At 36.7% G+C, this 14,303-nt stretch overlaps 1 protein-coding gene across 1 annotated transcript in view; it reads right to left on the bottom strand.

Annotated features, from left to right (window-relative positions):
• The window catches only part of EEIG2 (EEIG family member 2), an 85,351-nt gene that overhangs the window by 32,855 nt on the left and 38,193 nt on the right, over positions 1–14,303 (bottom strand). Inside the window, exons 2-4 of the mRNA XM_072644195.1 lie at positions 12,048–12,168; positions 9,886–9,915; positions 6,349–6,465 (exon numbers count right to left, since the gene is read on the bottom strand). Coding sequence (XP_072500296.1) covers positions 6,349–6,465; positions 9,886–9,915; positions 12,048–12,168 — 268 coding nt within the window. The remainder of the gene's footprint in view (positions 1–6,348; positions 6,466–9,885; positions 9,916–12,047; positions 12,169–14,303) is intronic.

Raw genomic sequence — 14,303 nt, 5'->3', positions numbered from 1 at the left:
AACATTAATACTAAACTTAAGTAGCACAAAGCAAAAATTAACTGAATTGCAAAAAGACATACATAAGTACTAACACAACATCAGGGAGAGGAGTTTAATTTTCCTCTTTCAAGGGGATAAACACAGGCAAACAAAAGGTAGAGAATTAAACAAATTACTGGAGAAATTAGACCTCAAAGCTTTATGATGGAATCACTTAAAAATGGCATTTACAAAAACTGCCCACGAAAGCCCAAAGAAATTGCAAATGAATATAAAAAGGCAGAAATACTAAACACATCCTTTAGAGAGCATAAAGCAATAAAAAACAGTAATCAATTTAGGTAGACAAATAAAAAACACAGAGCTGAACGGAAACTTGATGTGATATTATTGGGCCTTGCTCAGGCTTTTCCAAAAGCCTCCCCCGCCACAAACTGCCTCAGTTCATGCTCTTGCCCCATGGCATGAAGTGAAATACTACAACATGCTAGAGTGCTTCTGCTCCTCACAAGTTTTACAGGCAATTTTCTGATACTGCTCCAAACTGTGTGGCTCCCATACAGATGTAGTACTTGTCTACTCTACTTATAGTCATATGAGAGCCCAAGCTTTACAGAAGAAATTTTTATGTAGTTAGAACATGTTGTATGTGGGCTTTGACCTTATTGTATGTTGACCAGTCTAGTCACTGTCTCACTCACATCTTCTGAAATAAAACCAACTCCATTTGCCCCATTTCACCCTTTAGCTATTGTCTTCTTCCTCACCTTCCTTTCATTATTGAACTTCTTGACAACACCTGCTGCCTCTGTTTAACTGAATTACAGAATTATAAGATGTGAGAACTAGAAGGAACTTAGAGGTCCAACCCCTTTATTTTACGGATGAGGAAAGTATGGCTCCTAGATGGTCAGTGGCTGGCCTACTGTTGTAGGCACTTAGTTGAATCTGAATTAGAACCTCTTTGTCTTGACTCCCATTTCAGCGCCCTTTCCTCTATACCATGAGCACCCCAGATGGCTCAAGAAGCTGAGCAACTTCACAGGGAGGAACATTTACAGAACCTGATTTGAATAGTTCAGCAGGTACACGCAGGCCTAAACCTCTTAGTGCAGCCTGTCTTTCAGTCACTGGGCCCATATCAACTATAAGGTTAGTTGGAATTCATAGATGGAGGGCTCGGTAATTTTCTCCATCAAATAAAGTGTGAGTGGTACTGTTAATACTATAGGCAATGTGCTCCTCATTTCTTCTCCAATGGTTTTTAATTTAGGCTTCAATTAATTAGTACAAATGCAGTTCTCAATGTCTCCAATGGTCTCCTTTTTGTCAAATGCAAGTGTTTCTCTTAAATCTTCATTCTTCCCTATGTTGCTGTTGTATTTGATGAGCTGTTGACCACTGACTGCATCATTTTTTGAAATTCTCTCCTCCGCTTCTATGCTATTGTCTCTTTTTGCTTCCTTTTTCTTTTTGACCACTCCTTTCTTCTTTTCCTCCTTCTATCCCTAACTAGAGGCAAGATTCAGTACTTCCTTGGCTACCCTCTCTTTACTATTCCTCGATATGAACCTTACATTCCGGTTAAACCCTGTTTAACTTTCCCAACTGTCAAGTTATGCTCATCCTGTTCCCTCCATCTAGAATTTCCATATCCTCTCTTTTACATATCTCCAAATATTACCCATCACTTAAAGTTAAACTAAAGTAGCACCTCTTCCAGGAATCCTTCCCTGGTTATTCAGGTCACAGTTATTTTTCTGTTCTCTAGACTGAACCAGCACTTGTTGGAGCTGGAACTATCAAAATCTATCTATCTATGACTGACACTGATAGAAAAATACCATCAAGGCTGGTCAGGGGAGGGAAGAGCAGGGCAGGCTGGGCCAAGACCTTACCTGGTGTTCTGCAGCCAACTACGTGCTTGCTACTTTAACTATTTTGCTAAGAAGGAGTTAAATTCAGTTGTTTTCATGCTGCCAAAGGCCTACAAGTACTGTCAGTTCTCTAAATTTTGGTGTCTTAGGGCAAAACCTGAGTGGCCTTGCCCACTGATCACACTACTTCATCACATACTGCCAGAATTATTACCCACCTATTTCATGTGTAGTAGTTTGTCTTAGCTCTCTAACTAGATTGTGAGCTCCTGTACGGAAGAAAGAGATCTTATCTTACATGCCTTTTGTATTCCCCTCAGTGATCAGAAGAAAATGGGGACTGGTGACATTTCCAGATCTTCAGTTACCCCCTTCCCTACCACCACCATCATCATTATAGCTGAAATTTATACATAGCTTTAAGATTTGCAAAGCGTGTTACATCCATTTTCTCCCTTCATTGATTACAGATGAGGAAATGGAAACTCTGAGAGGTTATCTAATTTGCTCATTGTCACATATAAATGTTGGAGGCAAGATCTGAAATGAGATCTCTCCCAACTCCAGATGTAGTATTCTTTTTGTACAACACTATCACTTATCAAAAGGAATCACTGAACGATAATAGCCTCTACAAATATCTACAACTTAATTCTGAACCCATTTAACAGCATTGGTTAATGGTTAGAACCATTAACAGCAACTTGAGGATACTAAAATGGTTTATAATGCTATAGCTTCTAAGAATCCACATTCATTCAAAGCCCCCAGAGGCCATTTGGGTCATCTATTTCAACATGTGGATATTTTTACAAATATGTTGTCTTTGTCTTTTTTTTTCAAGGGAGGAATTTACAGTTTTATAAACAGAAACAAAAATGGTGACAGTTTTAGATATTAAATAGATTCTAATTTTTTCAAGAAAATTATTATTTTATTTGATGTTATTAAGTCTACATTCAAGATCTCCCTCATCCAAGAAGCTTTTGCCTTTCCTTGTGTACTTTGTGTAGGCTTTTTGCTCCTTAGTTTGCCTTAAGCTTTAATTTTTTTGAAAGTACAGGTATTTTGTTAGTCAGTTAACAAGCATTTATTAAGCACTTATTCTCTTCTAAGCATTGTTTTAAGTGTTCAGAATACAATGAAAGGCAAAAAGACTGTCCTTATTTAATGTTTCTTTAATGTTGTTTCTCATACGTTAAGTCTGAGGTACAGAAATCCTGGTCTTTATTCTTTTTTCAATAATCTTACAATATTTTATGTCATACAATAATATGTGCAATACCATAAGCAAGAAAAATTCTTCCCATTTAAGAAATATGGACTGAGAAGCTAATCTAGCATCAATATAAAAGTCAAGACAGAAATAAGTCATAATCTAAGTTCCTAATTGTTTGTTCTGCACTTTTCTGTAACCACAGGTTAAAAAAAACAATCTTAGGTGTACAAAAATGTACATTATAAAGGATCATCCTTCTACCTTTCACTGTCACCATTTCTCCTATGGAATCCATTATCTCTTATGTAAGATGTGATGTAGTTAGAAGGATTATATACATTTTCACATCTTTAGAATTAGACAGCTACAAGAACCTGAATCTGAATAAAGTTACAGTATTTCCATTTGTCTTCCTCCTTTATTCTACAGCTTCCTTTCTTCATTTATGTCTTTAGGACCAATCCCTCCTTTCAAGTTTAAATCTTTTCTTAGTAGACCACACATGGGAAGGGAAGGCCAAAGACCTGTTATAATGAGATTTCAATAGGGCCTTAGACAGTCTCAGCATTCTTGCAGATAAGATGGAGAAATGCAGACTAGATGATGTTGGTTGATTTGTTAGTTGGATGGATGATCAAACCCAAAGACTGTTGGTTAGTAGATAGAGATCAACCCAAGGAAAGTTTCTAATCACACTAAAGGACTATTTGACATGTTTATCAGAGACTTAGGTGAAGATACAGAAGGCAAATGTATAAAATGTTTAGATGACAAAACTAGAAGGAACAAGTAATATACTGGATGGCAGAATAAGGATTTAAAAAATTTTTGTGGGATAGACGAGGCTGAAACCAGCAAGATTACATTTATCTCTACAAAATTTCAAGTTTTACACTTGGGAAAAATGAGGGAGACAACAAGTCACATGAAAAAGACCTGGATACTTTAGTTGACTACAAATTTTAATCAGTTAACCTTATGACATGGCTTTCAAAAAAATCTAACAGAAACTTAGAGGAGACTACATTTAATAGAAGTTATATAGACACAGGGAGGTAATAGGTAACTTTACTCTGACAAATATTGTGTTCAGTTCTGGGTGCCATATTTTAACAAGGAAACATAATGAAATGTATATAACAAGAGTCCTAAAAAGAAAATTGTTAATCCTGCCATATAAGAAATGGTTGAAGAAATTGAGCCTAGAAAAGAGAAGATTTAAGAGAGACATGATAATGACTTTGTAAGTATCTGAGTACCTGTTAGGTAATAAATAGTAAATCTATTTTACATGTTCCTAGTTCTACCTTTTAAAGAGCTAAAGAGAAGTTACAATGAGTCACATTTTAAAAAGAATGATTATAACTATTAAAAAATTAAATAAAAGGCAACAAATAGACAAAGCACTAGATTCAAGGTCAGGAAGTGCTGGGTTCAAGTATTGCCTCTAATATACTAGTTGTGATCATGGACAAAGTTAATTAACTTTTCTGTGACGTAGGCAATTCCTTAAGATGGTTACAGATGAATTGCCAACCCACATAAAGGGAATTTCCATACCAGAAGTTCCTCATACTGTCAAAATCCTAAGTCTGTACCGCAAAGCTAGGCTGATCATCTCAGGGATACTGTGGAGGCGATTTGTGCATTGGGCAGGAGGCTGGATTTCTATGATTCTTTGTCTCACAACATTTCTCCTTCAAATATTACTCCGGACATTTCCTCCTTTTCAATCTGAATCAAAATTGAAGCTACTTTGGCCAAAATGAATATGGCTTTCTAGATCCTCAAGTGTGGCCCTTTGACCGAATCCAAACTTCACAGAATAAATGGATTTGTTCTGTAAAACTTGGACTCAGTGTAGAAAAAAATACCTAGAAGTCCACATGTGGCCTTGAGGTGGCAGGTTCCCCGCCTGGAGATAGTTCCTATAGAGATAAACTCTCCTATTAGTTCTCTTGTGTTTTATTGAATCACTAATCTTATTTGTTCAGCTCCCAGTCACATGCACTCCATTTTCACAAAGTATGACTATTTATTTAAAAGAAGAATATTCTCTTTTGCCCTGCTTGTTCCTTCACTTAAGTGTGCAAGTACAGAGGCTTCCTAAATTATGAGAGATAGTTGGTCTCTTTACAGAGACATTCTCTTGATGCTTTCTAGCTAAAGAACATTTGACCTTTCTGGATTTCTGAGAAAAGGCAGAAATTGTCACAAGGTCAATCTCTAAGCTCCTTTTTAACATGGAGGCACTAGGCAAACAAATACCCCTGAGATTTCAGGGGTACAATTTTTACCCAATGAATGCTTACGCGAGAAGGATCAATTGGAGATAGTTTAACTGAGGTCCTCTCTGCCTCCTCAATTATTTTGTTTGGATAGGTCTTTGGTTGCTTGGCAAAATTTTAATGGACTATATGAGTAGCAGGCTCCCAGAAGTACTTGTCAACAGTAGAAGGGCAAAAAGGTGATTTCCATGTTACTACAATAGCCACCTTATTACCTTTCCAGTCCTCTTTCAGTTTACAGTAGCTGAAAGTATCCTGTTCCTTCTACCAAGGCCCTGATGGACTAGTCTCACAACCAGCTTCTGCTGCCAACCAGAAATCCACTGTAGCTTTGCTTCCTCTCATTTGGTTGCCCAGGTTGTACTGCTCCCTCTCGCCATCATTATTTGCTCCAGATAGAATTTCTCTTTGCTATCATGGTTCATCCCTGCACATGGACCCCATAAGGAGGGGTCAACATAGATCACCTCTATTATGCATTTATATGTCTACCACAGACTCTAAGGAATTACTTTTCAGGTGCTTGTAGGCACTTTGGAATGCCCAATGATGATTTCTCCACTATTCCTGGAAATGACCTTTTAAGAGGCAATGATCTCTTTCCATATGGCTAGGGCACCAAATGAGGCACATCAGGGTTCCCTAATGTGAACACGGTCTGCGTTTGTCTACCTCAGTGACTTAGGCCAGGCTTTTCCAACTGGTAAATGCTTCCAAGGTTTTGACTAGATTCTCTTGATTTCATTTTGGTTTTGGAGGCCCTTGTTGGGCTGTGTCCCACTCCTAGAGCCCTCAAGGAGATAGTGTGGCATTGTGGAAGTCAAACTGTATCTTGATTGATGAGGCCCAGTGACTAGATTCTTTTCACCTCAATGTTGGCTATTACTTGAAAAAGGAGAAAATTGCATCCATCTCTATTTAACATCTGTGTATATACATATACACAAATGAAATTTGCTTACTTTAAGAATATTTTACTTACTTTAAGAATAGAATTATCCTGTCTTGTATTTTTGGTATCATAACCTTCTAGTAAACAGCGACGAGTGGTACTTCCTGATCCAGCAAACTCTGCTAGGTTTAGATCTGCAAAGCCCAGCTATGAAGAAAAAGGGAAAATATTAGTAGAATATTTAAAAGTACCAGTCTATTCATTTTCTCTAATATTTTGCTAATGAAAAAAATTTGTTTGTGACAGATGTTACCCTTGTATAGAAAGCACTTTATGATGTTTTAAATTATAAATTTAAATTTACTCCACAAAATACTCTCATTTGATCCTCACATCTACTCTGTGAGGTAATCAAAGCAAGTATTCACATCTTAATTTTAAGATGAAGTTACTGAGGCACACAGCAGAGAAGTGATTTGCTCAAGGTCACAGGATAAGAGGTGTCATGGCAGAATAGATGAAGAGCTGTCCTCAAAGCCAGGAGGGCCTCTATTCCACCTCTCACTCATCCTGGCTCTGTAACATAGGGAAAGTCACAACATTTCAGTGCTCTAAGTAACTCTCTAAGACTCTAACAGACAAAGAAGGTAGAGGGAGTTTCCTCACTTGGGATTTCCCTGTACCAATGAATTCACAGGTCTAGTTGCTACTCCTATTCCATACAACTAGTGAGTGATAAAGCCAGGGCTAGACCTCAGGTCTCTTGACCATCTCTGGCTGTTTGTTCTTACCATTCTATTATCTTACCTTCTAGTCCAGAAAGCTCCTTGTTTCCAGACAGACAAAAATTGCGATTCTTTCCCATCTTTCCTGATTCCAGTTCATCTCTACCTCACAGTTCACCACTACTTCTTCTTGGTGCCAAATGACTTGACATGGAACAGCTTTCACCCTCCACTCAGGAATCAAGTGGTCTAAATGCTTTACCTGGTACAAATTCTCTATTGCCACCAACTGTACTTGACTACCCCTCCAGTCCCCTTTCAGTTTATAGTAGTTGAAAGCATCCTGCTCCTTCTACTAAGTCCCTGATAGACTGGCCTGGCCTCATACCCAGCCTCTGCTGTCAGCTACAAACTCACTCCAGCTTTGCTGTCTCTCATTCTGTTGCTCAAGTTGTATTCCTCCCTCTGTTATTATTATCTGCCCCAGAAAACATTTCTCTCTGCTGTTATGGCTCATTCCTGCATCCTCCCTCTAGCTCCTGTTGCACCTTGGCCCCATCTTTTTACTGCCTTAGGGATAAACACAAGTCCACTCTCCATGTCAAAGGAAATAAAAGTTAAATTCTTAAAGTAAAAATATTGTATCTTCAAAAAAATTAAAACCTGTTACCATAACAAGAATGTTCAGGAAAAACTAAGAATACAAATTAACATCTATTATTAATATAAATTATCACCAGAATTAACATATAAAAGAAACCTGAGCAATTTTTAAAAAGTAATAAGATTCTATTTACAAGGTGATGTGTGGTTTAGTGGCCTCTTGGTGGTGCAAAACTGGTTCAGCAAAGGACAAAATAAGTTTTTAGGCTACATGGAGGGTCAAGCCAAGCCCAGTATTCAATTAATCACTAACCATTTATTTAAATCCTACTACGTTCCAGACACTATGCTGGCACTAGGGACATGATGACAAAGTCTATCACAAGGAGTTGACAACATATATAAATGCACAAAAACCATAACAGGTGATTTTGCGAGGCATTATGTAGCTGTATCTTGAAAGAACAGAGATTGAGGAAAGAATAGAGTGCACTCTAAGTTGGAGGGACAGTCAATGCACAGGCACGGAGAAAGGAGGTAAAATCTCATGTACAAGGAACAATGAAAAGGCCAGTTTTGCTAGATTATAAAAGGGAAAGGGAGTAATATATAATATGTAATAAGGTTGGAAAAGAAGGCTTGAAGGGTTCTAAATGTCAAACAGAGGAGTTCGTAATTGATCCTCTAGAAAAAATAGGGAGCATCTGGAGTTTATTAAGTAGGAGAGGGATATGGTCAAATTTGCATTTTAAGAAAATCACTTTGGCAGCTGTCTGGAAGATGGATTGGAATATAGAGAGACCTGTTAGGAGACTACTGAAAAGCTCCAGATGAAAGGTGATAAAGGTCTGAACAAGGGTGAAGGCTGAATGAAAAAAGGGATAGATGGGATAAAAGATGGATAGGGTGAGGGGCACTGAGGAATCAAGGAGAAAATAGGTTGTGAACCTGGAAAGATGGTGGTACTCTCAAAAGTAAAAGGGAAATTCAGAAGAGAAAAGGAATTGTTTCAGATAGTATTACTATTTCATGTGAGAGCTTGAGATGACTGTGGGATATCCAGTTCAAAATATCTAGTAGCCACTTGGTGATGTGGGAGTAAAACTCAGGAAGGGAGACAAGGGCTTGATATATAGGTCCAATAGTCATCTGCCTTAAGATGATGATTAAACCAATGGGAGCTGATAAGGTCACAAAACAGGGGAGAGGGGGAACAGAAGAGGACCACGGACAGAATACTGAGGCATACCCATAGTTGGGGGAAAGGGGAGGACAGTGTTGGAATGATATGAAAATATTCTAGCACATAAGACTGAAAAGGAATGCTCAGATAGGTGGGAAGAAAAAGAAGAGAAGCAGTGTCAGAAAAACCCAGAAAAGAGAAAGCATGTGCTCAAAAACATTCAGTGTTACAGGGAGGTCAAAAAGGATGAAGACTGAGAGAAGTCCACTAAGTTTGCAACTGAGAAACCATTGTGACCTCTGGTGAAAGGTGTTTCAGTAGAGTGGAGAGGTTGGAAACTAGACTACAAAGAGTTGAGAAATGAGTGAGAGCAGGGGAAATGGAAGCAATGAGGACCAACAGCTCTTTCTCAATGACTGCCTGAGAAAGGGAGGAGAGAGAAAGAAGAGTAAAGTGAGGGGGTGATAAAGTTTCCTTTGGCTTCATACATTAAGTTATAGGTATTAACTACCTATCTTTGTATCACATGACATAGCAATTTCACACAACGAAGAATATCAAATGCTAAATCCATTGAGCTTCTGGGGTCCAGTGCAGGGGTCCAAAAATGTTTGAGATCTGAGGGAGTTACGTGCATGATCATCACATAGTCATTCTCACAGCCCACGGACTCACTGGAGATTGCAAGAATGTATGTATCCATTGAAGGCATGCTAATACAGGACTGAATCAGTTTGTATCACATCCACCAGAACTAGCCAGTTTCCAAGAGCTGGAGTTTCAAGATAATAGGACTTACAAAGGGAAAAGTGCACACATTTCACCTCAAAGCTCAAGCACCAAGTATCCATAAAGAGATCCACATACCCTCAAGAAAGTCATTAGGTTTTAGCCACTTTTTTCTATATTATGGTACTCTCTCTAATTTATTTGTGCTGTTCTTTGTTTATGATGTTGGGACATTTAATTGTCTTATAGTTGAGTCTTTAATCAGGAAGTGGCACATGTAGTTGAGATAAATTGCATCTTGAATTGCTCAAATTTTAGGCCTACAAATAGCAATAAGGAATAAACAATTTTTAAAAAATATTACTTTAGAAAAATATATCTATTTACCTTCGCATAAGCCTTTCCTCCTTTTAATTCCTGCCAAAGACACAAAATACAATCATAAAGTAATTATTTACCAAAGCCTTAAAATATTATATATCAAAGAAATCACTATTATATGCATTCATCTTTCATAATAAAATGGCAAAATACCATAAGAGGCTTTAATTGCAAACAAAATGTCTGAGAGTAGAAATGTCATATGTAACAGGGTCTTTTTTGGTGGGGAAAGAAGAAAATAATCACATTAACAATATGTATATATCCCTTTGAGATATGCTAACCTGAGTTAAACAGAATTTCCCTAGGATTCAACTTGTACGAGAAAGATAAAAATAACATGGAAAACCTGATAGTAAGGAGTCAATCAAACAAGAAGGCTTAATGGGAATGTTCTGGACTCTTGCAATAACATGAAAGAAAGAAAAAAACTATGTTCATTATATTCTACCTAAAACAAACAAAAAAGTGCTAATAATTTTTTTAAAAGTTTTCAGTGACAAAGGTTACCACAAAAAATGTACAATGCTAATAAGTCATCATTGCTGATTAGTCATTAACTAAAAACTCCTACTCCTTGGCTATTTCTGTCAGTTGAGGTTTTACTATATGTACATTTTACAGCCTACTTGGAAATATAACCATTTGAAGATAGGCAGTTGGAAAGGGCTTGATGGGCCCTCTTCAAATTAAGGTAATTTTTTAAGCACATTAAAAAAATGTAATTTATAAGAGAATTTATAGTAATGTAAATGCCAGACATCAAAATAGCAGAGCAAAGTTATAAGTTGTGATCTTTAACAAATGTTTCTTGAACAAAATTTGAAGCAAATAAACTAAATGAAATAATGAACACAACAGAAGGTAGGGAGTACAAACCCAAACTTTGGTAACAACTTGGATCATTCATGATTTAGGTTATTTAGAAGTATTCACCTCTGTACATACGTACAGTAAATCTTGTTTCACAGGAAAACACATTGCGACTTCCTTTCTGCTCCTGCCCTACACCTCACAACACATTGCACTGTTATTTTTAACACAAAGAATAATATGTAAACAGTGCAATATGGTAGAGAGGATATCTCTCTCAAATGACTTTCCTTTTAAGAATGAACAACAAAGCCTACCAACACAGTGACTAAAATGCAAAATTCATCTTCTGCTTATACTTCAATGATAGTTTACTATTTATATATTTTTGTTTTGTGTGTGTGTTTTTTGATAATTCCATGTCTGGCACCTCTTTAAAAGTTTGATTAGTATTCTATTTTTTAAAATGCTTAAACAACAGTTAAATAAATAATGACTCATTCATTTCTATTTCAGGAAGGAGAGATTATTTTAATTTTGATATCAGTAACAGGTTTATACAAACTCAAACTTACTAGCTGAAATTATACTTTTGACCTAATACCAAAATATAGTTATCCAAAATTATATAACTTAAAATTTACAAAATGCTTTCACATACATTATCTCATTTGATCCTCTCAACAAACCATGAATTAATTTAGTGATAGGAATTATTACCCTAATTTTACAGATGAGGTAATTGAATCTTAAATGGCGTGCCAAGGTTACATAGCTAATAAGCAGAAGCAGCAGGATCTGAATACAAATCTTCTGACCTTCCAGTTATCCTTATTTTAATAAAGTAAATTCAGCTATGTGGGTGAAAGAAAATTAAAGCTGCCTACTTCATTCCACAGAGAGAGTCAGTAAGAAGGTTAAAATGCATCTCTTTTGATCTAGCATAAAAGAGTAGAGTATCCAAGCTTATTTAAGGTCTCTTTAAATTAATTTTGCTTTCTTCTAAAGGTACTATTATAGTATCATATACTTGTATAAATATATTCATATATTCTTTATGTACATTTTCAGGTTTATCCTTTGTTTAACCTCCAATATGATTATGCAGTATTATTAATAGTAAGATATACAATGCTAATAAGACAGGCTTCCTGTCTTGTATTTACATTTCAGACTTTAAAATTTTCTTCAGATTTACTGCATTTCTGTAGCAAATTATAATTACAATCATGGGAAGCTCAATTACGTGACACAGGTACAACAAAAGAGAAAAGGCATAGCAATAATTACACAAAGAAAATTACTATGGAAATAATTATGGTTTGTAAAAGGAATAAATTGTGTGCTATTTTTACCTTCCTCACAGAGACCCTGTAGATGCAAGGATCCAGAATACCCGTAGCAGCACTTGCGCTCATTTTGCACATAAATGAGAACTTCTTTCTCCAGTGAACACAGTTTGCTTGCACCACCTCCCTGGGTGGGGGGAAGACAATGGAACCAGTTAATTACTATAATAGACATGTGTTTAAAAAAATTATACTCTTGTACTTTAGTCTGATAAGTGATACTGAATTGGGAACTAGGATTTTTAGAAAGTAACAGAAAGAGAAAAATACAAATTGATGTTCTTGTTCTAAAAATCTGCTTAGAAAATTTGTTTCCTTTGAAATAATTTTACCAAAGTAAACTGAAAAACGAAGGTATACAACTAAATACCCCAAAGTGTATGCATAATTACCTCATATATAGCTACACCATGATTTATAGAAATAAATTTAGCAATATTCCCTTCCCTTCTCACCCCCTACTCCCATCCCCCTAGAAACCCTGTGATCGTTTTATGAAGTGTAGCTCCATAAAACCACCTTAGATGTGAGTGGTCCTACTGAGGTAGCTAGAGAACTTTTAGAATTCTGCTTGAAATATGGCAGAAGGCACAATTTGCTAGTATATTCAGTCAGGTTTGCTTCTCAAAGTTTAGTAGGGCTCAATAGCATATGGTAGTTTAAGAATCCTTCCCGTGATACAGCTGGTCATTAAGGGCATACAGAAGTATCATATAAGTGGAGCCTGAGCCTTTCAAATCTGGTGGATGCCTGAGATCATGTGAATCATCATACCCTGCTCTGTTGACCAGATGTGTTTCTATAAGGAATGAGGGAGGATACATCTACCACAGCTGAAGCGAAGTACTACTTTATCATTCCTCAGATCTTCTCTGTACCATAGCTAAACAAAAAACAAGACAAAACAAAATCCTTTTGTAAACTGGACCTATAAGCATCTGATTTTACCCCAATACCGAACCAGACCAGGGTACCAGCATTAGGCCTCCCCTAATACAAGGCTGCTCAACTATGTGGTATTTGAACTGAAGTTTCCCTAACACCGGGTACTATGCCATGCTGCCTTTCATCTATAACTAATAGTCTTAGAGATGTGACTGGGGGCTGAGGGAGAGGTTAGGTAAAGGATGAGGAACCTTAGGACTTAAGAGCACATGTGGCCTTCTAGGTCCTTAAATATGGCCTTTTGACTGAATTCAAATTTTACAGAACAAATCCTTTTACTTTTACTAATACATTTTTTTGTCTTTTATATTTTTATTTTATAAACATATTTAAAATACCAAAGAATAAAGTAAGTTTCAATGAACTAATCCTCCCAGATTGACTGACACAATTAGAACATTAGGAAGCCATAAGGGCTAAATTGATGGCTGCTGTACTCACTGTTTAGTTCTAACTTTCCCTGCCTGACTGGTGTCACCACTGCACAAGGCTGGTTGGTGAGAGTTTATAGGGGTTGAGTATGCCAGTCTGTTATCAGCTTTTGATAACAGTGCAATGTGTTTCTGTTTGAAGTGGAAATTGTAAATTGTTGTGCAGCTCAGCAATATTTTTTAATTCCGTCTGCTTAAGAGCCCATCATGTCAAAGAAGACCAAGACAATGCTGAAGGAAGAAAACAGATTTTTAACGAAGAATGGAAATTGCAATATCAACGTTAAAGAAATTCAGTGCTCATCAGCATTCTAACATTCATGAGGACCACAAATATTTTAAATTAGGGGGAGAGGCGTGAAATTAAAAGAAGAAAAGCAAAAGCAAAGCCAATTATTTCTAGCAGCAATAAGACCTGGAAATAATGTCACTGAAGCAATTTAAAATGTAGATAATATGCTCAGGGGGAAAAGGGGAGCCATTCAATGATGTAGAAACTGTGAAAACATGCATTGTTGAAGCTGTAGGATGCTTAGACCCCGATAACGTTTCAATGTACAAACATCTGCGTCTTTCAAGGAGAACCATAAATGACTGGCTTCATGAATTAGCCTTCAACTTAAGAGAACAACTTCATGTAATACTTCAAAAGGAAAATATATATTATTCAATCACTTTGGATGAATGAACTGATACTACTGACTCAGTACAGGTTTTATACTTCATTCAGGTCATAATGGAAGATTTTCTTTGCTATGAAAAATTACTCCCTTTGGGCACTCTAGTAACAGAACATGGGGTACAGATTATCTTCAACAACTTTCAGGATAAATGTTGTGAAGTTGGACTGAAATTGGTAACCTTAGCGAGTGGATGTAAAGATGGT

The sequence above is a fragment of the Notamacropus eugenii genome, chromosome 2 (assembly GCF_028372415.1).
Source record: "Notamacropus eugenii isolate mMacEug1 chromosome 2, mMacEug1.pri_v2, whole genome shotgun sequence".
Classification (NCBI taxonomy): Eukaryota; Metazoa; Chordata; class Mammalia; order Diprotodontia; family Macropodidae; genus Notamacropus; species Notamacropus eugenii.
This window is presented reverse-complemented; position numbering and strand designations above follow the sequence as displayed.